The 21366-nt window shown below is 39.0% G+C and overlaps 3 protein-coding genes across 5 annotated transcripts; 2 read left to right on the top strand and 1 right to left on the bottom strand.

Moving 5' to 3' along the window:
* Window positions 1–3967: 3967 nt before the first annotated feature.
* LOC141810817 (THAP domain-containing protein 5-like) lies at window positions 3968–6186 on the bottom strand. Its single transcript, XM_074698636.1, has 3 exons — window positions 5803–6186; window positions 5531–5717; window positions 3968–5263 (listed from the first exon to the last, which is right to left on the bottom strand). Exons 1-3 carry the CDS (start codon window positions 5886–5888, stop codon window positions 4514–4516), a joined length of 1023 nt encoding a protein of 340 aa, XP_074554737.1. The 5' UTR covers window positions 5889–6186; the 3' UTR covers window positions 3968–4513.
* A 120-nt stretch (window positions 6187–6306) lies between these two features.
* LOC141810818 (dnaJ homolog subfamily B member 9-like) lies at window positions 6307–10309 on the top strand. The gene is made up of 3 exons (XM_074698637.1): window positions 6307–6463; window positions 6764–7005; window positions 8917–10309. Exons 2-3 carry the CDS (start codon window positions 6789–6791, stop codon window positions 9390–9392), a joined length of 693 nt encoding a protein of 230 aa, XP_074554738.1. The 5' UTR covers window positions 6307–6463; window positions 6764–6788; the 3' UTR covers window positions 9393–10309.
* Window positions 10310–12745: 2436 nt separating this feature from the next.
* On the top strand, window positions 12746–21363 carry LOC141810342 (aldo-keto reductase family 1 member B1-like). 3 transcript variants are annotated; one of them, XM_074697770.1, is made up of 10 exons: window positions 12746–12900; window positions 13394–13561; window positions 19486–19602; window positions 19745–19813; window positions 19976–20098; window positions 20190–20296; window positions 20375–20456; window positions 20676–20759; window positions 21004–21086; window positions 21216–21363. In XM_074697770.1, exons 1-10 carry the CDS (start codon window positions 12835–12837, stop codon window positions 21256–21258), a joined length of 942 nt encoding a protein of 313 aa, XP_074553871.1. In that variant the 5' UTR covers window positions 12746–12834; the 3' UTR covers window positions 21259–21363. The 3 variants fall into 3 exon arrangements, with proteins under 3 accessions (XP_074553871.1, XP_074553870.1, XP_074553872.1); XM_074697769.1 differs by having other exon boundaries at window positions 19736–19813; XM_074697771.1 differs by lacking the exon at window positions 12746–12900 and adding an exon at window positions 13129–13216 and having other exon boundaries at window positions 19736–19813.
* Window positions 21364–21366: the final 3 nt, after the last annotated feature.

Below are 21366 nucleotides of genomic sequence, written 5' to 3'. Positions count from 1 at the left end.
CAATTGATCTGAGCTTCCTTAGGAAAAAGAGACGGCTCTGCCCCTTCTTAAAGAGTGCATCTGTATTTAGGGACCAGTCCAACTTGTTGTCCAGATGTATACCAAGATATTTGTAGGTTGGCACCACCTCCACGTCCACCCCATGGATGTTAACTGGCTGATGGCAGAGCCCAGACCTTCAGAAATCCACAATCTACTACTCTACACAACACACACAGAGACCCTTGGGGTGGGCCAAGTGGTATATGGTAGGCAGGGCTCTTTGAGCTAACCACCTGAAGGGCACTGCCCCATGAGCTACGCGGCCGTCCACTCCCCAATTTTAACTTTTCTTTTTAACTGCATTAGGATCACAAACATCCACACACTACAGAGCGGGGGAGGTAGGGTAGGGAGCTCTTCTCACACCCCTATTTCTACCATGCCCCCTGGGGCATGGGGTAAAAGGGGATCCGCTGCCTTGGGTTCTGGGCGAGTGGCACAGCAGGGGTCCTGCAGCGCCCCGGAGGATGCCCATGGCTTTATATCTACTTATTTATTTATTTATTTAATCCTCTTTTTAAAATTATTTATATATGTATGTGTGTGTATATGTATGTATGTGTATGTATGTGTGTATGTATATATGTATATGTATATGTATATATATATATGTATATATACACATATATATACATACATACATATACATACATATATATATATATATATATATATATATATATATATATATATATATATATATATATATATATATATATATATATATATATATATATATATATATATATATATATATGTATGTATATATATGTGTATGTGTGTATATGTATATATGTGTATGTATATATATATATATATATATATATATATATATATATATATATATATTTTTTTTTTTTTTTTTTCTGGTGAGTGAGGAGGAAAAGGAGGGGTATTGGTGGCCTGGGCTGGGTCCGTCCTCCCGGGTGCCTGGCCGAGCCCCCCCTCCTCGGGGGTGAGTGGCCCTTGGGCACAGGTGACCCCTGGTCTTACCCCCTGCACTCGATCGGGGGCCCTGCGTCTAGCGGGGCCTGCAAACCTCAGTCCCTGGCCCCCTGGGGTCCTCCCTCCGCAGTGTCGGGGGCCTGCCTCTAGCCTTTCCGAGACGCCCCCTCCTTGCCTCCTCCTGGGTTGGCGTGCTGCTGTCTCCATGGTGGTCTGTCTGGGCCCTGTGCTCTGTTGTGGCTGCAGGATGCCCGGGGATGAGGGCTATCTCAGTGCATGTTTGGCCTCTGGGAGCAGCCGGACCACATCTGCATGATCACACCTTGGCATGATCACCTGACCTAAATCAAACCCAATTTTCTGTACTGCCACCTGTAGCCCTATATGTGTAGGTGAGTATATGCTTCTGTGTATAGATCTATATACGTATATGTACCTCTTTGCAATTGTCATTGTTGTGCTCACTGCTACTCATGATTTCTCCAGTTCATCTCTCCAGGTTCTTCTTGTGATTATGATGTCAAAGACCTCAGGATACTGTCTCCTTTCAGGCTCAGTAGCTGGTTGTTTATTTCTCCTGTCTGTAGTCATCTGTTCAGTTGTTGTGGTTGTTCTCTACTGTTGTTTTGTTGTCTCTCTCTCCCCCCCTGTCTAGTCTCTTCTCTACAATCTTTTCCTTTATCACTGTTTCTTTCCTGATATCACCTTGTTCTGGTTAAGCAGTAATCTTCAAACTTGGCAATATACGAGAAGGAAACTGTATGGATACATGTATGCGTATGTATATATATATGTGCATATATACGTATGTGTGTGTGTATGTATATATATGTATGTGTATTTATGTATAAAATAGATATATATAATAAAAAAAAAACACTAATACAGGGTACAATTTTAACACTCAAGGGGAGCTTTATACATTAACGGCTCCCTTTGGAAAAGCAAATGTGTTCTGCACAATACGGCAGCCAGACCATAATTCTGTTGTCGTGACGCTGAACAGGACAAGGGGAAAAATTAAAAAAAAAAAAAAAATCCACAATCATTTCCTTTGTTTTTAAAGGTGTTCAGTAGGAGACCATTTCTATGACTCCAGTCACAGAAAGCTTTTATTAGATCCCTGTATTCAGATTCCTGTCCATTTTGGATACAAGCCACAATAGCAGTGTCATCTGAGTATTTTTGGATGTGACAGGACTCAGAGTTGTATTTGAAGTCTGCAGTATAAAGTGTGAATAGGAATGGAGCCAGAACAGCTAAATATGTATATATTTATATATATATATATATATATATATATATATATATATATATATATATATATATATATATATATATATATATATATATATATATATATACATATATATATACACATATACACATATACACATATACACATATACACCTGTCCTGCGCCGGCCTTTGCCGGCGCAGGACAGGTGCGCCTGCGTTTGCGACTGGTCTACGAAATTAGAGCCCTCAGTGTGGAGGAAACAGGGGGAGGCAGTGCAGGCTTGCGTGTGTTGAGGGAGCATGGAGCAAGGTGAGCTCAATCAGTTAATTTATCAAGCGTAGCGTAAGTTCAGGCAGGCCACGATGACAAGCTCTAACAGCTTAGTTGTCATCATCAGTGCAGATCAGCTGATGGCTCAGCTGACTCCCGTGTCCACCTACTATTGGAAAATTGCATTTAGCTCTAGCCCAGCCTCCTTCCTGCTTCCTCTGCTGGCACTTTGCAACCCACCTTCACCCCAGCTCCTTCTGTCAATGTATTCATGTCGATTGCTCTGCTCTGTCTGGGTTTTTATTTTGCTGCTGAGCTCCCAGCTTATGCTGTTCATGATGTTTATAACGAAGACTTTATCTCAACTTTCAGTTGTTGTTGGCATCCACTTTTTAACAGTTGTAGTTTACATTTTTTTTTTAAATTTAGGACATGTGCCGGAGAAAGTGATTTGCTTTAATGTTATATTTGATTTCTCTTTATGAAACTAGAAATGACATTAATTTATAGCTGGTGTTTATACCGCTCACAATCCTTATTGTAGTATTTTATTGTAACTTGAGTCTTTATGTATCTTTTTTTTAATTCTTTTTTTATTTTTGTATTTTTCAACTGACTCCATCGATTTCTGCTGTTAACGCAACAATTTTCCAGTTTGGGATCAATATAGTAACTCTATTCTTTTCTATTCTCTTCTATTTTAGAACTTTATCAGCTGAATGTTTAACGTCCCAATCAGGGGACAGTTGCAAGGAGGAAAATAGATATTCATGGATATTTTTTGGGTCAAAGCTTGAATACCTATGAAACTTAATACCTCGTAAAACCACAATTAAGACTTTTTTTTCTAAGGACCTTAATTTTCCCAAAATTGATCAACTTTCAATACTTTTTAAGACCCGCGGACACCCTGGGGTAGCTTTGCTTTTTTATTCTGATTGCCCAGTTTGCTTTTAGAAACACAAACTGAGCCTTCATCATTAATTACAGTTTGTACTGTAAGCAGGTAAAAACTCCTCACAGGGGCTTTAAAACAAGGTTTTGATTTGAATGTACGCACTAGTTGCATTTTGAATTATTTAAGTCACTTAAGATGTTATTTATAGTTACTGTAGTCCACTAGAATAAATAAAAAAATAGAACCCTGAAACAGGGTGTTCTTGGTTTTATGGGTGCCTGTGGTGTCAGTAAGAAAAAAAAATGTAATTCACAGGGAGCAAATCTTTTTTCTGCCACTGAGTCATTAAAAGTGGCTGCAATGTTGAACAGATGTAAATTAAGTTAGGAAAGATTCAAAACAAATGAATAAAAACAGTTTTGAGAACTTCAATCAAATCACACATAAATAATAATCCCCAGCAAAACAGAAAAATGTTGGATTTTCATCAGAATGGGTAGCAAAGAACATTCAAGCATTAACACCTCAGATTTACATCAAAATACTTCATGTTGGGATGGTCAAATAGTGCCACCATGTGGACGAACACAAAGATGTTACAGTGTTGATGTAATAATCTAGGAGCAATGTTGCAGTACCAAGCTAACAAGAAAGGCAACCGTGTCATCTTGAATCAATATTTACATTACATGAACTTCAAAAATCACGTTTTACTCTGTAAAAGCTGAAATCAGAGGAAATGTTTGTCTTGTTTTTGGTATGATTCCTTGTCCAGAAAAATGTCTTATTTCATGAAATCAAAGACTCAAATGGTAACTTTAAACCTTATAGAGAATGAAATTATCTGTCAAGGGGTTAGGAAAATTTTCCTGCAAAGTTTATTTGTTTGCATAATTAAAAATTATTTCTTAGTTTAAGAAACTTAACCAGCAAATGTATTTCTCATCCCACTGACAGTTTCCACTTAATGCACACTTCAGGCCTCATTTTTGTCATGGATTTAGACATTAGAAATAGAGAATTTTTTGGGAACTTGTTAGGTGAAAGATGCACATATCAAGTCTTGTTTAGCTTTAAGTCTTAGCTGTATAGTCAAAAGTTTTTAATTACTTTCTGAATCAGAGAAACACAGATGAAATATAATCCTCCAGAACTTTTTGTTTCTCTTTAAAAACAGCCCCATCTTTCTTCAGGAGGGCTACTTCAGTTTCAAGAGCTTGAATTTTGGCCACAGTGCTCTCCTCCCTGCGATCCAGTTCAACAATCTTAGCATGCAAACTTAAGATTTTACTACAAAGCTGAACTTTATCCATGTCAGGTCTGCAGTATGCGTGTTCCTCAACAGAGCTTTGCTCTCCATTGCAGGGTCCTCTTTCCTCTGAAAAGCACACTTCATCTTCCACCATTTCCACAGGGATGAAGCTCAAATTCTGTCCAAGTGCTGCCTGAAGAGTGGCTGCATTCATGTTTTCTCTGTCTGGAAGAGGGCCCATGGTTTCACAGCATACCACAGTCACAGCTGAGTCAGCCTGTGCTCTAGAAACGGCCACACTGCTTTGTGACAGTGCAGGGCAGGACACAGCAGACAGTCCACTGACAGCTGGAAACTCACATGTAACCGCCTGTACCTCCAGGAGATTTGAATCAGGAGGTATGCCTGTGCCTGACACCAGGAGTGGTGCATTTATTGACTCTATGTGCCCAGCAGAAGTGCTTTTTGTAGTCCCTGTCTGGGCCTTTTTAAAAGCTCTGCTTAAAATGAGAGGTCTCTTACTAAGGGGAGACCCGTATCTACTAGGTTTAGTGTCCATGTTCCCAGGTTGTGCTGTGAGGCTTCCTTTTAAAGTGCTGCATCTTTTATCTTCTTCCTAAAGGAGAGGGTAGTTAATATTTATTAGCTAGAATTATACAGATTCAGCAAAGGACAAGCACTGCTAAAAATGTTAAGAATAAATTAAGAAGAATAACCTTAACTGAACATGATACTTTGACAAATGAAACATTATTCTTCCACTGATTGTTGTGTTGTTTCTTCTGCATTAAGATATAACACAAGTCATGTGAATAAATCCCTACTCTGCTTCAAGTTGGAGTGTAATGAGTGTGAAAACACAATAAATAAGTCTGAGACGTACATCCTCGGTGGAGGGGAATATGGTGGGGATGGCTGTGTTCTTCAGGTAGCGGATGCCCCATCGAATATCAAAGCAGTCCTCTGTGAAATGCTCACTGCACAAGTACTGGTGACGACTCGGGGTCCACTCCTTACGCTTCATGTTGTCCACCCATTTCTGAAGTCTGGGCTTGTCTAGCAAAGGAAACCTTTCAGGAAAAGAAGAAACGACATGGAGACTACTGCACGCTCACTAAACACACAGGGACACAGCAAAGAGAAATGAAAACATACGGGTAGAAGCTAATTCTCCTTTTGCCTTGTTTGGATGTAGTTCCTCTCCTGTTTCTGCAGAATTTCACAGCGCAGTACCGTGGCATATCTGCAGTTAAACTCCATTAAATGTGTTTTGCCAAGACTGGTTCGAAATAAAGAATTCTTTAAACAGAACAGACTTTCACTTCTGGGTTGTCGTCTCCGTAGCGGATGTGACGTTGCACTGCTAAACCACAAATCGAGTTCACGAAGCGATCGATTAAAAAACAGCTATAGATGGTGTTGGAGGAAAAACAAATAAGCTGGTTTGTGCTTGACGCTACGATTCGTACCGAAGTCACGCGTTTGTATATCAAAAGGTATAAAAACTGTGCCGTGTAATTTACCGGGCTGACAATGTCATTCAAATACGATGCTGACAGGACCTCGAAAACGGAAATGCTTACAGATGACATCTTGCATCGCACATACTCTCCCGGGGGCGCTCCCCATTCTTCACGTGCGCATTGTTTGGACCAATCGCAGCGAAGTGAGTCACTGTGTTAAGAAACGGACCAATAGCGTTGCGAGACGTGGTGTTCAGCTCAGGAATGCAGCTCGTCAACAACTGATAGCTGTCGCTTGTATCAGCTGGAGCTGTTGGCGGCTTCGGAAGGGTCCCAGGGCAACCCGGCTCCAGGTAATTGCAATTTTTAATGCGGATTATCTATGTTTACATTGGATGTTTAATCTGAAACCCGAGAACAAACAACAAGGGTATCTTTCACAAGATGTTTTTACCGTGGAGCTGATGTAAGTTTCTTGCAGTACAACAAAACAGTTTTTTCATAGCGGTGTAACGCCCCTCTCATCAGCTATTAACGCCTTGTAAACTAAAAACTTATAGTTCCTTCAAAAATGTTTCACTTCTCCTCATTTCTAAACTTCCAGCGGGGTGTGAAACGTCGTAAGTTAAGCTGTCAAACTGATCTCTTCACAGCCTCAGAGGTATTAAATCCAGCACCATGGCCACAGCACAGTCAGTCTTGCTTCTTGCAGTGAACATTCTGCTGATCTCTGAGTTCATCCTGGCGAAGAGGGACTACTACGATATCCTGGGGGTGCCCAAGGATGCAACAGAGCGCCAGATCAAGAAGGCCTTTCATACGCTGGCTCTGAAGTACCATCCTGACAGAAACAGGGGCCCGGACGCTGAAGCAAAGTTTAGAGAAATAGCAGAAGGTGAGTGAGTCACTGGATCGTTACAGTGACTTTGAAGTTATCTTTTAGTTATCAACTGACATTCAGGAATGGGCATATCAAGAAAAACACTAGCAGATCATTCAAATAATTCCCCGACCCCCTGCAGATTTAAGGGGGCACAAATCCATTATGTTTCTGTGCAAAGTTGTTGTAGCTTAATTAATTATGATACATGAATGGATATTATCTATATAATATCTATAAATTAATTTTCCCTTCAAATTGTGCACATTATCCAAGTTTTTCTTCCACCCAAAGCTTTTTTGGTGTTGCAGGAGTCTGTGTCTTTCTCCACTTTTTCTCACAGAGCCAAACCAGTTTTACTGACAGCTAGCTCTGACAGCTGGGATTTTGTTATTTATCAGCAAAGAGCAAATGGAATGCGGCTTTGAATACAAAGACTATCTGGCAGTGTTAACACATAGGAGGCTGTAAAAATAATCAGAAAAAAAAACACTTTTAAGAACTAATCACCACATAAAATATTAGATTGTTATATATTTTTTTTAATGATAATTTGAAATTTTTTAATTCCTTACTCATCCCCACCTACAGTGTAAACCATGATAAGATGAGTTTACTTTTTTTTTTTATATACCTTTATTTAACCAGATAAAAACCCACTGAGAAGTTCAAGGCAATAAATAGCAAATCACAACAATAAATAAGGCAGGGCACTGACTAAATAAGTTAAAGTAAAAACTTACTTACTTAAAAAATCCTTGTAAACCGGTTACCTTAAAAAAACTAAGTAATGAAATAAATGAATTTAACTCAACATCTGAAGTAGTTACGATTATTATGGAAAACCATTGTACTTAATGTCTTTAATCAAATAAACCTGATGCCTGTTTGTTATTAATTAGAATATCATATCATAAGTAAAGGTAAGGAAATGTTGCATACCACTGTAAAACATAATAAGTTGAACTTACTTAAAACTGAAAGATGTGATATCAATAACATTTTAAAGTACAGCTGGGTTTCATATCCACAGCATTCCCTCCTCACTCATGGTTGCAAACGCTGGCACAACAAAAATCAGCTCCAATTTCATAACTTTGGTAACAGTGAGTGAGGAGGGGAGGTAGTAGATATGAGACCCTGCTGTACATTGAAGCTTTGTTCTTCAGGGGGCACAGGTTGTTTGAGCCCACTGATTCACCAGTCAGTCTGTGCTCCATGGCACAGGGTCTTGTACCTACTGACTTGTAGGTACCTGTGTGCTTAATGCTTAATATATTAATAAATGAAATGTTTGACTGGACTATCATACTATTTTGGCCAATTCTGAAATTAAGCATAAAAAGAAATATTTATTTATTTTTGACACAGTCAGTCCACACTACATAGAGCATGGACAGCTGATCGATGCCACAAGGAGTACAGACAGCTGGTCCATGCTGTGACGCACAGACAAACAGTCCATATAATGTGGAGCACAGAGAACCTGTGCCACTGCTGCATGTCTAGAGGTACAGCAGGGTCTCATATCAACTACGTCACCTCCTCACTCACGATTACATAACGCAGTCACAAACTGTTGATTCTAAGATGTGCTTACTTAAACAGAACAACAAAAGTTAAACAGACTAAGAAGTCATCATTTTCAACACTGAAAACTCAGACATTTGTGGAAATTATAGTTACTAACAAATTTTAAGTTTTCACAGCTGAATCCAATGAAGTAATTTTAACTTTGGGGTTCACAGTGTACATTGTCTCTTTACAACAAGTCCTTTCAGTGTTGCTATGCCTTTAAAAAAAAATTCTCTTTTATTTTACAATAAAATAAACACATCATGAAACTTAAAATGATCCCAGACCTCTGAGTTCTGGCGTCAGTGCAACCAACAATAACTGATGATGTAATATGTCTTTCTACACCAGCTTATGAGACGTTATCAGATGATAAGAGGAGGCGAGAGTACAACCAGTTTGGCCCCGGCTCGTCATCAGGGGAGGGTCACAGTGGAACAGGTGGTGGAAACTACAACTTCAACCATCACTACCAGTCGTTCAACTTTGACGATATTTTCAAAGACTTCGACCACTCCAGCCACCGAAAGCCACACCAACACCACTTCCACTCCCAAAACCAAGCCCACCAAAAGAGACACTTTGACAGCCACTACCAGGCCCACAGGGAGGCCGTGAACAGGCAGCGGAGGCAGGCTCAGCAGGGGGGCTTTGGTGGAGGACTCTTTGATGACATGTTTGAAGACTTGGAGAAGATGTTCTCCTTTAACATGCACAGCACACGGACTGAGAGTAGGTTTCAGAGCTCGGGAACAGGGAGGCAGCACTGCAGGACAGTGACTCAGCGCAGGGGGAACATGGTGACCACCTTCACTGACTGCTCCTGAGGCACGCACAGAGCTCTTGGGACACTACTGGGTTTAAGTTGGGGTTTTGGAATTGAATGGTTATTTATCACTTGGTTTCCACCAAACCAAAGAATGGTGAAGTGTGGAATTTGTGCTATTTTCTTATAAAATTTCCCCCAGGGACAGTTATTCAAGTTGGCCTATTTTGATGGCTGTTTCCAAGTAATAACTCACACATCATTGCTCTTAGCAGGATATCAAATACCTGTGTGTGTATTTTGATTACTTTTGTTCATTCTTTTACAATCCTATAGACTCAGGTATGGCCTACTGGTTTCAGAAGAGGCAAAAGAATTTTGATAAACATCTCATTTTCATTTTGAATCATCTGTTCTGCAGCCAGTCAAGCCATACTCAAGAGTTTGCTCCCTACAGAATAAACCATATGCTAATGTACATCAAAGCTCTGCTAAGTCAAGTGTAGTCTAGACCCGTGGTTTGTCCTCCCAAATATTTATAAACAAGCTTTGGGAAATCAATGCAAGTCAGTAATCATCAACTGTTACCTCATTCTGTTCCCTCCCAGAGAATCAGATCCTTTACACCGTCAGGATTGGAACTTCAGCGTGGTCCATTGAGAAATGGCTGGTTGTATTCCCTCTGATGGTAAAAAAGAAAAAAAAACTGAATGGTCTCAAAAAGCTTTTCTGAACTGATCTTAAAGTGCAATATTTGCCCCCTTCACTCTTCATGTTGCCTAACCTTCATAGACAGTGCTGTGTTCACCTCATTGTCTAATGTCTGCACTTTGTGTGTGCGCGCGCGTGTGCGTGCGTGTGTGTGTGTGTGTTTTGTTTGCGTGTGTGTATATGCCTTTGGTGGCCTGAATGCTGAATGATGGCTTGATGTTTGGAGAATAAAGAAGTTTCAAGCACAAGTTCTAAGGTTTGTTTATGCACTTTTATGCACCAACAGACAGCTACCAGGAGGACTTGAAGCATGCAGATTTATAATCAGAAATGCAGCATTAAAACAGAAACTTCTGTCAAACTGGGAACAATCTTTTAATTATCTGCTAAGACTTTGCCAGAGATTTTAAAACTTAAAAGAAACACTCTGATTCTCTAGTTTTTACACTGCTTATTTATGAAAGGAATTTGATGTCCTGCCCACAGGACACAAGTGTTCCCACATAAACAGAACAGCAGAAAGCTGCTGTGGCGGCTAAACTCCTGTAGAGGGCGCCTTTTTACAAACTGTTCAGGCAGGTCTTTGACACTATCAACACCATATATCAAACTTATATTTGCTCAGCAGCTACATAAAAAAGCCCAATTTTTCTATTTGAGTAGTGCAAAAAGTACGTTCTAAAAATGTTCAACTTTTTTTTATTTTAAAAAACATTGTGAACAACTTATAATCTGTATCACTCATTACATTATTTATTACAACTTACAGATCACAGATGCAGAAAACATTCAGTCACGGGTACCTGCAACAGAAAAAGAAAATCACTTCATGATCAAACAACTCATCAAGAAATTAAGTCAAATCTGCATTCATTTCCCCATCTGTGTAGAATAGAATAGAATAGAATAGAATAGAATAGAATAGAAAATACTTTATTTATCCCCGAGGGGAAATTCAGGAGTCACAGCAGCATTTAAGAAAACAAAAGTAAGAAAGAGTATAGAAAGTGCAAAAAGGTCCATAAGAAATTAGATGACGACATCCCGTCCTCCACTCGTCCACCACTCTCCAGCCCAGCCAGTCTCCACCTCCACAGGGTCCAGGACTGAGCCTCCCCAGCAGTCTGTTCAGTCTCTGTCTCCTGGATCCTGTCTGCTCACAGCAGGTGAAGCTCCTCCGATGTGTCGCGGCGTCCGATGTCTGCTCCGTCAACCACGTCCGTGAACAGCAAGATGCCGCTGGATTAGCACAGCTGCAGCGTGAAGTGTAGTGTGTAGGCAGTGTAGGCAGTGCAGGCACTAACCCTCTGACCTGACACACCACACCATACCAAACAGACCAACCTTATAGAATGAAGTTCAAGTTCTTCCCCTTTTCCCTTTGCAAAGTCTTCCTATGGCCAGTGTTTATATATATATATATATATATATATATATATATATATATATATATATATATATATATATATATATATATATATATATATATATATATATATATTATATATATATATATATATATATATATATATATATATATATATATATATATATATATATATGCCACAAGAATGGCAGCTGCCAATCATTGTTAAATGTGACATAAAACCTTGTTTTTAACCTCTTATAACCAATGAAAATGAACATTTTCAGAAAAAAGAGGTCTTGAATACAAGGCAACAGAATGTTATCATCAAATCACAGCAACAATCAAATGTGAGAAAAATTTCTATGAGGTGTATTTATTTTTTAAAGTTTGACCACAGCCCATCTGGAATGGCTGAAGAGTCGGATTTTTTGATCTATACTGCAGCCAGAGAGCAGTTTTTGTGGTGACCTCACTTCAAGCGAGATAACGTCCTTTTTTTTCTTTTAAAGTCCATGGTTCACTCCCACAAGCTGCATGACTGATAGACAGCTGGAGACCAAGAAGTCCCAGAGTTTCCCGCTCCATTGATAAGTCTCCATTCATGTTGGGCTGTAAAACTTCAAACCTGTTGACTCCTGGTCTTGCTCTGCTTATTGTCTGTTTAACATCGTAGTCAAGCTAAATACAAACTGATTTTGACACAGTTCGTTTAATTTTGAAAGTCACTTGGTGTTTTAGGTAGTATCCGGTCAAGACTTCCTGTCCTGCTCGATCTTTCCTACAGTGAATAATGCATCACATTTTGGCGCCCATCAAAAAATAGGATGGGTTCATATTACCTGCAACATGACAGACCAGCCACGCAGACACAATGCAACAGAACGGATCCTGTGTAAGTTGACAGATTGATCTGAATGAAACCTATTTGATCTGTTTGCCATTATGAAACGCAGATGCACTGCAGACACATCCGGTGTATTTCACTTTTCCCTTCCTTCAATGGACTTTCTGCAAAAGTATGAGTAAAAGTGTTAACTTCCACCAGGGGAAAAAAAAAAAAAACATAATTGTGAGATTTAAAAAAAGTCACAATTATGAGATAAACAGTCGAAATTATCAGATAAAAAGTTATAACTATGAGATAAAAAGTCATAATTGTGAGATAAAAAGTCGAAATTATTCTCTGGAGTTATTTGCACCAATTTTCAGGTTTTAGTCATAGCTTTTGCTGAGTCATGCTTCTGTCTCTGAGTGGAGTATTTTTGTAGGAGACAGGCATGACTAATCAAACCTTGCACTAACCCCGCCTCCCTGACTGACTGAAATGAGAGCCCACATCCTGCTCTGTCTTGTCGCACAAGCCTGTGAGCTCCAACACGCCTAGTGAAGAGACAGCAGCTGGGACTTTAACAAACAAGCTGAAATGATCCCTTCAGTGACTCTCAACAATGGAGAGAAGATGCCTATCATGGGTCTGGGAACATGGAGGGTAGGAATGAAACATTAATACTCATTAAGTTTAGAAAATGAACTGATTATTGGCGTTCTGCCTTGAGAGTCTACACCAGTGTTACCCAACCCTGACCCTGGAGGACCCCTGCCCTGCATGTTTTTTATGTTCCCGACTCCAACACACCTGATTCAAACGTCATCAAGCTCTGCTGGAGCCTGATAACTAGCTATTCATTTGAATCAGGTGTGCTGGAGTGGGGTAACATCTAAAACATGCAGGGCAGGGGTCCTCCAGGACCAGGGTTGGGTAACACTGGTCTACACCTTTCTGTTACAGAGGCTGTTTCTGCAAAGTGGGTAATAAGGAGAGGTTATGTAGGCACTACTTACTACTGTCTAAACGTTTGGGTTTCTGTAGTTTTTAATTCTTGCATTGAAGACATGCCTGTAACTTTAATTTGATGCAGTTCATCGTAAAAACGTGTTATTCTCTGTATTGATTCTTCTCTGTATCTTGCTTTCCTCTGCAGGCTGAGCTGGGAAAGGTCACTGAAGCTGTTAAGGTGGCTATAAGTGAAGGATACCGACACTTTGATGGTGCTTACGTGTACCAAAATGAAAAGGAAGTCGGGGCTGGAATCAAAGTAATGATTGACCAAGGTGTTGTAAAGAGAGAGGATCTTTTTGTCGTCAGTAAGGTATGGTATTCAGTCAAATGTGAGATAATCAGCTAATTTCTAAGAGCAGAGGTTCCTATATCTTTTTTTATTCCATTAACAAATGTTGACACCAACTCTAGGACTTGGATATCAGCCAGCATAAACTCACCAACCACTTTACTAGATACATCTGTTTCACTGCACATCAATGTCAATATCTAATCAGCCAATCACAGCAACTCGATGGATTTAGGACCATAGACATGGGCTCTTTTCCAAATCGCTTACTACCTACTACATGTAGTAGGCACTGTATAATGCCCACTGCTTTTGTATGTTGTATGTAGTCTGACTGTTCTGTTGGGTCTGTTTTGTAGTATTCTACCCTGGTTTTCAGAAAGAGGAAGTACAGCTGATGGATTTTTTGTTTTGTTTTGTTTTAATATAAATGTATAAAACAAACATCGGGCACATCAAACAGTGGTTAAGATACAGGAACAAACAATACAAAAACAGAAAAGTTAAATTGGAGGTCAATAAAACATTGATAAAATTAAGCAAGTGATAAAGTTATTACATTTCAGTGAGGAGTTCTTCTAAGTCATTGTATATTTTTTGTGTTATTGCTCCTTTCATGATTTTCAGTTGTATAGAGGGATTATTAGTCTACGTCATTATAAAGACGCATGCATCTCGACCGCAGAGGCAGCATTTAGCTCCACTCATTCAGACGAGTTAACGTGTTTTAAACACTTAATTCAACCTGTTAGAAGCATCAAAATGTACGTTTTTTTTTTCTGTGGACAGCTGTCAAAAACAATACTACACAATAGAGGCAACTTTTGTCAAGTTTCGACCGTTACAGTGCTACCAGTGTTTCGGTGTTAATAGCGACCATGCTAACTGGTGACTTTTAGCCGATGGCAGCCGTGATTAACGACCGAGAGCCACCAGTTAACTGGGTCACACTTTACGTCTGCGTAAGTGTAATTAAATGTGTATTCTTTATCCAACAGGTTTGACTGCAAACAAGCAATAATAACCGCTGATACTGAAAATACAGATTTGACTTTGCTTATTTAATGAAAAAGTTGGTTTGGGGCTGAGGTTCTGACCAAACATGGACTCAATATGGACAGTAAATGATGAGAGAACGTATTAATTATGATTAACAGAAACAGATTTTATGACCTAAGTAAAATTAGGGAATATTATGAAACAATGTTTAGATCCTGGTATGTCATAGTCTGATAAGTGTCCACAGATAATGCAGTCATGAACATCGAGTGAGAGTTGTGTTTCCTCTCTGGGTACACTCTGGTTTCTCTGCTACAAATGTCTGTCCACCTAATATCTGTCCACTTGCTGATCTCTTCTGTCCACTCACTGATATTTCACAAACTCGTGAGAATTTTACCGTCCATCAAAGTGATGACATTAAGTTAAAAAATGTGTTTCTTGGTTGTTACCTCCTCCACATTGGTTAACAAACCATTATACTCCATAGTGCTTCTGCACCCAAGTTGCGCTTGCATACGCCGTTGTTGATAAACAAATAATCCCACTATAAGTTACATTAAAAGAAAAAACCCCAACAAACTGGAAAAAGAAATGGAAAAGAAATGGAGGCATATAATTATATTACAGCAGAATTAATCGTTTTCAATATTTAACCTTGCACCAAAAGTTACTGTTTATTAAAAAAAAACATCTTGAATGGATTGACTTTGAAAAAAAAAACTCTTTCCATATAATCCACATGTGGTTTGAAAAGCTGTTTGACTTCTTTGACTATCTGGGAGGTAAAAAAAAACAAAAACCAAAAAGAAAATGGAAGGACCATACCATGAACAGAGATTAGGGAGAGTGTAATGGGGTTTTTTTTGGTTTTGTTTTATGTGTGTTTGTTTTCTTTCCCCCTTTTTTTTTTTTTTTTTTAAATTATTTGTTGCCAGAGCAAAATAAAATTTTGATAGTCCAGATGAAATCATACAAAAAATGACCTATGTTAGGCAAAAGGAATATGAATTTGGGAACAAACCAGGTAAACTATTAGCTTGTCAATTAGAAAAGGAGCAAGCCAAAAAGACTATTAAAGCAATATATTTTAAGGAAAATAAGGTAAACTATCACCCAAAAGAAATAAACATAGCTTTTTTTGAATTTTATAACAATCTTTAGTCGGACATTCACAGGTTGCTTTAGATAATTATCTAGAGAATGTAAAGGTACCTGAAGTACCTGTGTCTGACCGACAGTGCTTAAATTCTCCATTTACAGAAACAGAAATTATGCTTAAAAGTAATTCAATGGCCACAAATAAAAGTCCAGGACGGCTTTTCAGTTGAATTCTATAGGGAATTCTGATCAGAGATACAACCCATTTTTATGGCTATGATAAATAATTTCTGTCACAAAAAGATCAATCAATGAATTTGGCACATATTAGTGTTTTACATAAAAGTGGTAAAGACCTCTATAGTGCTCATCAAGTCTCCTGGATCAGGATTATAAGATCATCACTAAGTTATTGGCAAAGAGACTGGAGTCTATTATGCCTAAGCTGATTAACCCAGAGCAGACAGGTTTTATAAAAGAGAGATTCCCTGCTGACAATATGAGGAGAGTTCTGAATGTAATAAATTGTTTCAACAATAGGCAAGAACCATCCCTACTTCTATCTTTAGAAGCAGAGAAAGCTTTTGACAGGGTTGAATGGAGTTTTCTTTTTTCTGTTTTGCGAAAATTTTATTTGGGTAATAACTTTATTGAACAGATTAAAGAGATTTATAACTGCCCAAAAGCTGCAGTCATAACTAACAGAAGCTGCCCTGATTTTTTCCTCCCTGACCAGAGGAACAAGACAAGGCTGTTGCTTGTCACCATTGCTTTTTGCCATGGTGATTGAACAGCTGGCAGCAATTGTAAGAAATAATACAAGCATTCAAGGTTTAAAAGTTGATAATTATGAACATAAAATTTCCACATATGCTGATGACATTCTTTTATTCATTACAGATCCAGAGAAATCAATTTTACATCTACAAAATGTGATTCAACAACTTGGAAGCTACTCTGGATATAGGATAAATTTCAATGAATCTAATGTGCTTCTCTTACACATGGTGCCAACGGAAAAAAAAAAAAATGTTTACATCTTGCCATTTGAACTGGACATCAAAGGGCTTTAAATATTTAGCTATAATTATCACCCCGAACTAAGATGACCTCTTTAAAGCAAACAATACTCCTCTTGTGCAAACGATTAAATCAGACTTGTTACCACTTTCACTATTAGGACGAATAAATGTTATCAGAATGAATGTTCTCCCAAGACTTAACTTTATCTTCCAGATGTTACCATGTTTCTTAGCTGTAGATTTTTTAAAGTCATTAAATCACTGTATCTCAAAATTTATTTGGAGCAATAAGAAACCTGGGATCAGTCTAATAACTCTCATGAAGCCAGAAACCATTGGAGGTCTTGGTCTCCCTAATCTACAATATCATTTTTTTGGGAGTTCAGTTGAGAAACATGGTGTATTGGAGAGACAGGAATCTTTATGGATCCAGATGGAAGCAGAATTGCTGAAACATCTCCTCTGTCACGGAGCAAATCAGAGACTCAAATGCAGGACAACAAGGAGACACAGCAGACCAGAAAATCCACAACAAAAAGTTTATTTACAAAAACTGAGGGCACAAAACAGGCACTGGCCACTAGAGGCTAACAACTAAGGAGTCAGGCTAACTAAGAAGCTACAAAGGAAACTAACCGGCTAACTGAGGCTGTGCTGAGATTTAAATAAAGATTAAATGAGAACCCAAACTGAGACTAGAATAAAGCTAAAGAAAGAAGCATGCAACCTGCGTGGAGAAAGCCAAACTGGGCAAAAACTAACTGCACTACCTCACTACTGAGTTCTCCCTAGAGAGTAGCCGACCCAGGAAGAGAGGGGCAGCCTTGGAGGACAGCCTGACTGAGAGGAGAGCTTAAGGGGAGGCAGGCTGAGGAGGTGTGTGGCGAGGCAGGAGAGGCTTCAGGCTACAGAGATCCAAAAGAGGTGATTCAGGCAGAGTGGGTCCAGAAGCGGGGTAAGCAACGGTCTGGCTCCGAGTGGTGGCTGCAGACTGACTTTAAGGCAGAGGAAGGGAACTGCTGTTGATTACCAACTGCCTGCACTTGGTTGCACTCCACACACCTCACTCACGCCCACCTGGGAAAAGGAAAAGAGAGAAGGGAGGGGGGAAAAAGGGAGGCTGCCACTAAGCAGAGCTAGAGGCCCTGACAACTCTTGATCCCTCTTTTGTTTATAAATCATTTTGAAAAGATAAAAGAACGCGATAAACTGTTTTTAATACTCTGTCTACCTGGAAAACATGTCGGAAAAAATATGGTATCACTTCTTGTACTTCTGTTAATTCCCCTATCAGTCAAAATCCAAACTTAAACATTTAAACAAAGATCAATGTAGGAGAATGGACCAACTGTGGTTTAATACAATTTAAGGATTTATTTAACTTGAACAGGCAATTAAAATAATTTGTTGATTATTTATTTACAAATTCAGAGTCTTGTACATTCACTTATTAAAGCAAACAAATTACGGTTTGAATTGTCTGAGATCGAAGATAGAAGTCCTCAGAGACTATAAAAGGGAAAATAAGTAAACTTTATAATATCCTCTGAAGAGGAGGTAAGTCATCCTTCCAGATGTTAAGGAAGACATGAGAGAAGGAATTGAATATGGTCTTTGAGGTGTGTAATTGGTTACAAATCTGTGAAAAATTAAGGAATCTGATTTTAAATTTATTCATAAATTGTACTTAACACCAATAAAAATGAACAAAATCTCAAAGACTATCTCAGCAAAATGTCCTAGATGTAAAAGGACAGAGGGGACAGTTATGCTTATGTTTTGGGAATGCTATCTTTTACAAAGTTTTTGGAATTCAGTTCATTCCATTACACAATTAGTTTTTAAAACACTATTTAATTTAACTACAATTTTTTTTTAGCTTGACAGGACAAAAGTTAGCATATTAATTTTGATGACATACTTTGCTTAAATGCATTCTTTTACTTTGGAAAGATGACTCCCCTCCAGCTCTCAAGACCTTTATAAATCAGATCTCAGCATTTTTACCACTAGAACTTCTACGACTAGAAGTTCATCTAATCAATGAAATTGTATCATGATAGATATTTTTGCTATCTTGTGTTTTGTTTTATTGGAAATAAAAATATGTATGTATTGGAAAACTGCTGTTCTACTGGGATTTCCATCCATAACCATCTCCAGGGTTTAAAGAGAATGTTCCCAAACAGAGAAAGTGGTTCAAGATGACAAAAAGGCAATGGTAACTCAAATAACAACTCCATACAAGAAGACCATCTCTGAACGCACAACATGTCCAAGCAAAGCAGACAGGCTACAGCATCAGAGGACCACACCAGGTGTCCCTCCTGTCAGCCAAGAACAGGAAACTGAAGCTACAATCACACGGACTCACCAGAACTTGACCATAGAAGACTGAAAAATGTTGCCCAGTCTGATGAGTCTGGATTTCTGTTCACTGTACTCCAATGTCCTCCACAGTCACCAGATCTCAAGCCAGTAGAGCTCCTTTGGGTTGTGTTGGAATGCCATTGAAGCTTAATTCAAATCTCTAAGGAATGTTTCGCCCTTGTTGTATCTATGATGAGAACATTTCTATCATTATTGCCAACACAGTTGCCTTTAATGGTACTAGATAGGGCAAATTACAGATACACCACCATGTCTGGAAGTAAAGGATAATCAATGTAAAGTCATGCTTATAAATTAATCTTCAGTTGTGTGCTTCCTATTATCAGATGTGACTTTGGTTGAGTCATCACATGTACTTTGAGTACATATATTGTGTGACCTGGTAAAATCCACAGATCTGTGTGTATTCATGTCTCTGTTTGTTTCCTGAAGCTGTGGTGCACTTTTCATGTCCCCTCTCTGGTCCGGGGTGCCTGTGAGAAGACACTCAGTGACCTCAACCTGGACTACTTGGACCTTTACCTCATACACTCCCCAGTAGGAATGAAGGTGTGGACACCACTGTTCCTTCTCTTCTTAGGACTCCATCCTGTGTTATATATTAACTTACAGCACCAAGAATTCAGTCCAGTACCTTTAGCATACAGTCTAATTAGCCTGTTTTTTATCTTTGACATTTCAGCCTGGGCAGGAGCTTTTCCCCATGGACGAGAACAACAAGACCATCTCTGATGGGAGTAACTTCCTAGACACTTGGGAGGTAATGAAGCACACTTTGACATTCTTCTGATAAGAACTGAAATGTACAAAACGCCACCCATTCACCAAAATGTAGTATGGAATATGACGAGTATTTAAGGAAACTCAGCTCTCCAAAGTCAGGTCGTCCCTCACATAAGAATCAATGTAACATGTCTTAAAGGCCATGGAAAAGCTGGTGGATGAAGGGTTGGTCAAGTCCATCGGCATCTCAAACTTTAACAAAGACCAGATTGAAGCCATCCTCAACAAGCCGGGCCTCAAACACAAGCCTGTAACCAACCAGGTACCAACAAGATCCTCCTTGCACAGTCCTAACCAGTAATTAAGAACATGATAAAGAACATAAAAGCTAAAGTATCTGGGTTTTCCTCCAGGTCGAGTGCCATCCATACATGACCCAGGAGAAGCTCATCAACTACTGCCACTCAAAGGGAATCTCCGTGACTGCATACAGCCCTCTGGGATCCCCGGACAGACCCTGGTAAAAAAACAGCATCATCCATCAAACACGATCCTCTGAAGGTTCATCAGCCATGTTAACCTGTCTTTGTGTTATTAGGGCTTCCTCTGATGACCCCTCACTGCTGGAGGAACCTCAGATAAAAGCCATCGCTGATAAATACAACAAGACCCCAGCTCAGGTGAGTAAAGACTGGTTACTGACCTTATCTTGTCAATGAAGCCATAAAACCATCAGAGGATGTAATAGTAGACATGAGTAAGAGAAGAAGCCTCGAGTATCTTGGAGCAGTATTTAAAGACAACACAGAGATAGTAGCAGTGCAAGTTTAAGTAAAACTACCATCAAAGATGGAATGAAAAAGCCAGAATGATGCACTTTTGGTTGCTTCCCCTGACAGGTTCTCCTCAGATTCCACATTCAGAGGAACGTGATTGTCATTGCTAAGTCAGTAACACCCCATCGAATCAAGGAAAACATACAGGTAACATACAGGTCAAAACACCAAAAAGGCTGATTGTTCTATAACAAGAACAAAGGTGACATATTTAGAAGCGATAATTGAAGTTTATGGTTTGTCTTTGTTTTGCTTTGTTCTTAATCTTAAGTCTAGATTTAATGCTGCATTTTGGGTTGTCTTTGTTTTTCTTTTTTTTTGGCCTCAGCCATAACAGTTTGATGTCCTTAATGCAGCATTTAAGTTTACGCTTCTATGGTTTGTCTTTAAGTTGTTTGATTTTGAGCTGAGTGAAGACGACATGAAGACCATACTGAGCCTGAACAAGAACTGGAGAGGATTCACGTTTGAGTTGTGAGTGGACAACCCTTTAGCCTGATCATCAAACTGATCTTTAGTGGTTTATAACCCATGTTATTTGACCTAATATCATTATTACCAGCCGAACTTAAGTAACGTGTTTCTCCTCTTCTTTTTTGACAGGGCCTCAAATCACAAAGACTACCCTCTGAATGCAGAATACTAACTCATCACACAACATGCTGCACTAATAATGTCCTTGCTGAGCTCATATTTTATGTCTCTATGTTGTCAAATAATTTTAAAAGCCTTCAAAGTTCATTTAATAAAGTTT

Source organism: Halichoeres trimaculatus, unplaced genomic scaffold (genome assembly GCF_033239565.1).
Source record: "Halichoeres trimaculatus isolate MK-OKI-2021-1 unplaced genomic scaffold, fHalTri1.1 fHalTri1_scaffold_21, whole genome shotgun sequence".
NCBI classification, from domain to species: Eukaryota; Metazoa; Chordata; class Actinopteri; order Labriformes; family Labridae; genus Halichoeres; species Halichoeres trimaculatus.
Note: the sequence above shows the minus strand (reverse complement) of the source record. Positions and strands in the feature narration are given on the sequence as shown.

What these genes read in the sequence shown, in the direction of transcription:
- LOC141810817 (XM_074698636.1), bottom strand. Translation starts at nt 5,888, where the DNA reads ATGCCACGGTACTGCGCTGTGAAATTCTGCAGAAACAGGAGAGGAACT. An exon ending in AGGAGAATTAGCTTCTACCC is followed by an intron (nt 5,718 to 5,802) that starts GTATGTTTTCAT and finishes TTTTCCTGAAAG; the next exon opens with GTTTCCTTTGCTAGACAAGC. An exon ending in TATTCCCCTCCACCGAGGAT is followed by an intron (nt 5,264 to 5,530) that starts GTACGTCTCAGA and finishes CCTCTCCTTTAG; the next exon opens with GAAGAAGATAAAAGATGCAG.
- LOC141810818 (XM_074698637.1), top strand. Translation starts at nt 6,789, where the DNA reads ATGGCCACAGCACAGTCAGTCTTGCTTCTTGCAGTGAACATTCTGCTG. An exon ending in GTTTAGAGAAATAGCAGAAG is followed by an intron (nt 7,006 to 8,916) that starts GTGAGTGAGTCA and finishes TTTCTACACCAG; the next exon opens with CTTATGAGACGTTATCAGAT.
- LOC141810342 (XM_074697769.1), top strand. Translation starts at nt 12,835, where the DNA reads ATGATCCCTTCAGTGACTCTCAACAATGGAGAGAAGATGCCTATCATG. An exon ending in TGGGTCTGGGAACATGGAGG is followed by an intron (nt 12,901 to 13,393) that starts GTAGGAATGAAA and finishes TTTCCTCTGCAG; the next exon opens with GCTGAGCTGGGAAAGGTCAC. An exon ending in AGAGGATTCACGTTTGAGTT is followed by an intron (nt 21,087 to 21,215) that starts GTGAGTGGACAA and finishes CTTTTTTGACAG; the next exon opens with GGCCTCAAATCACAAAGACT.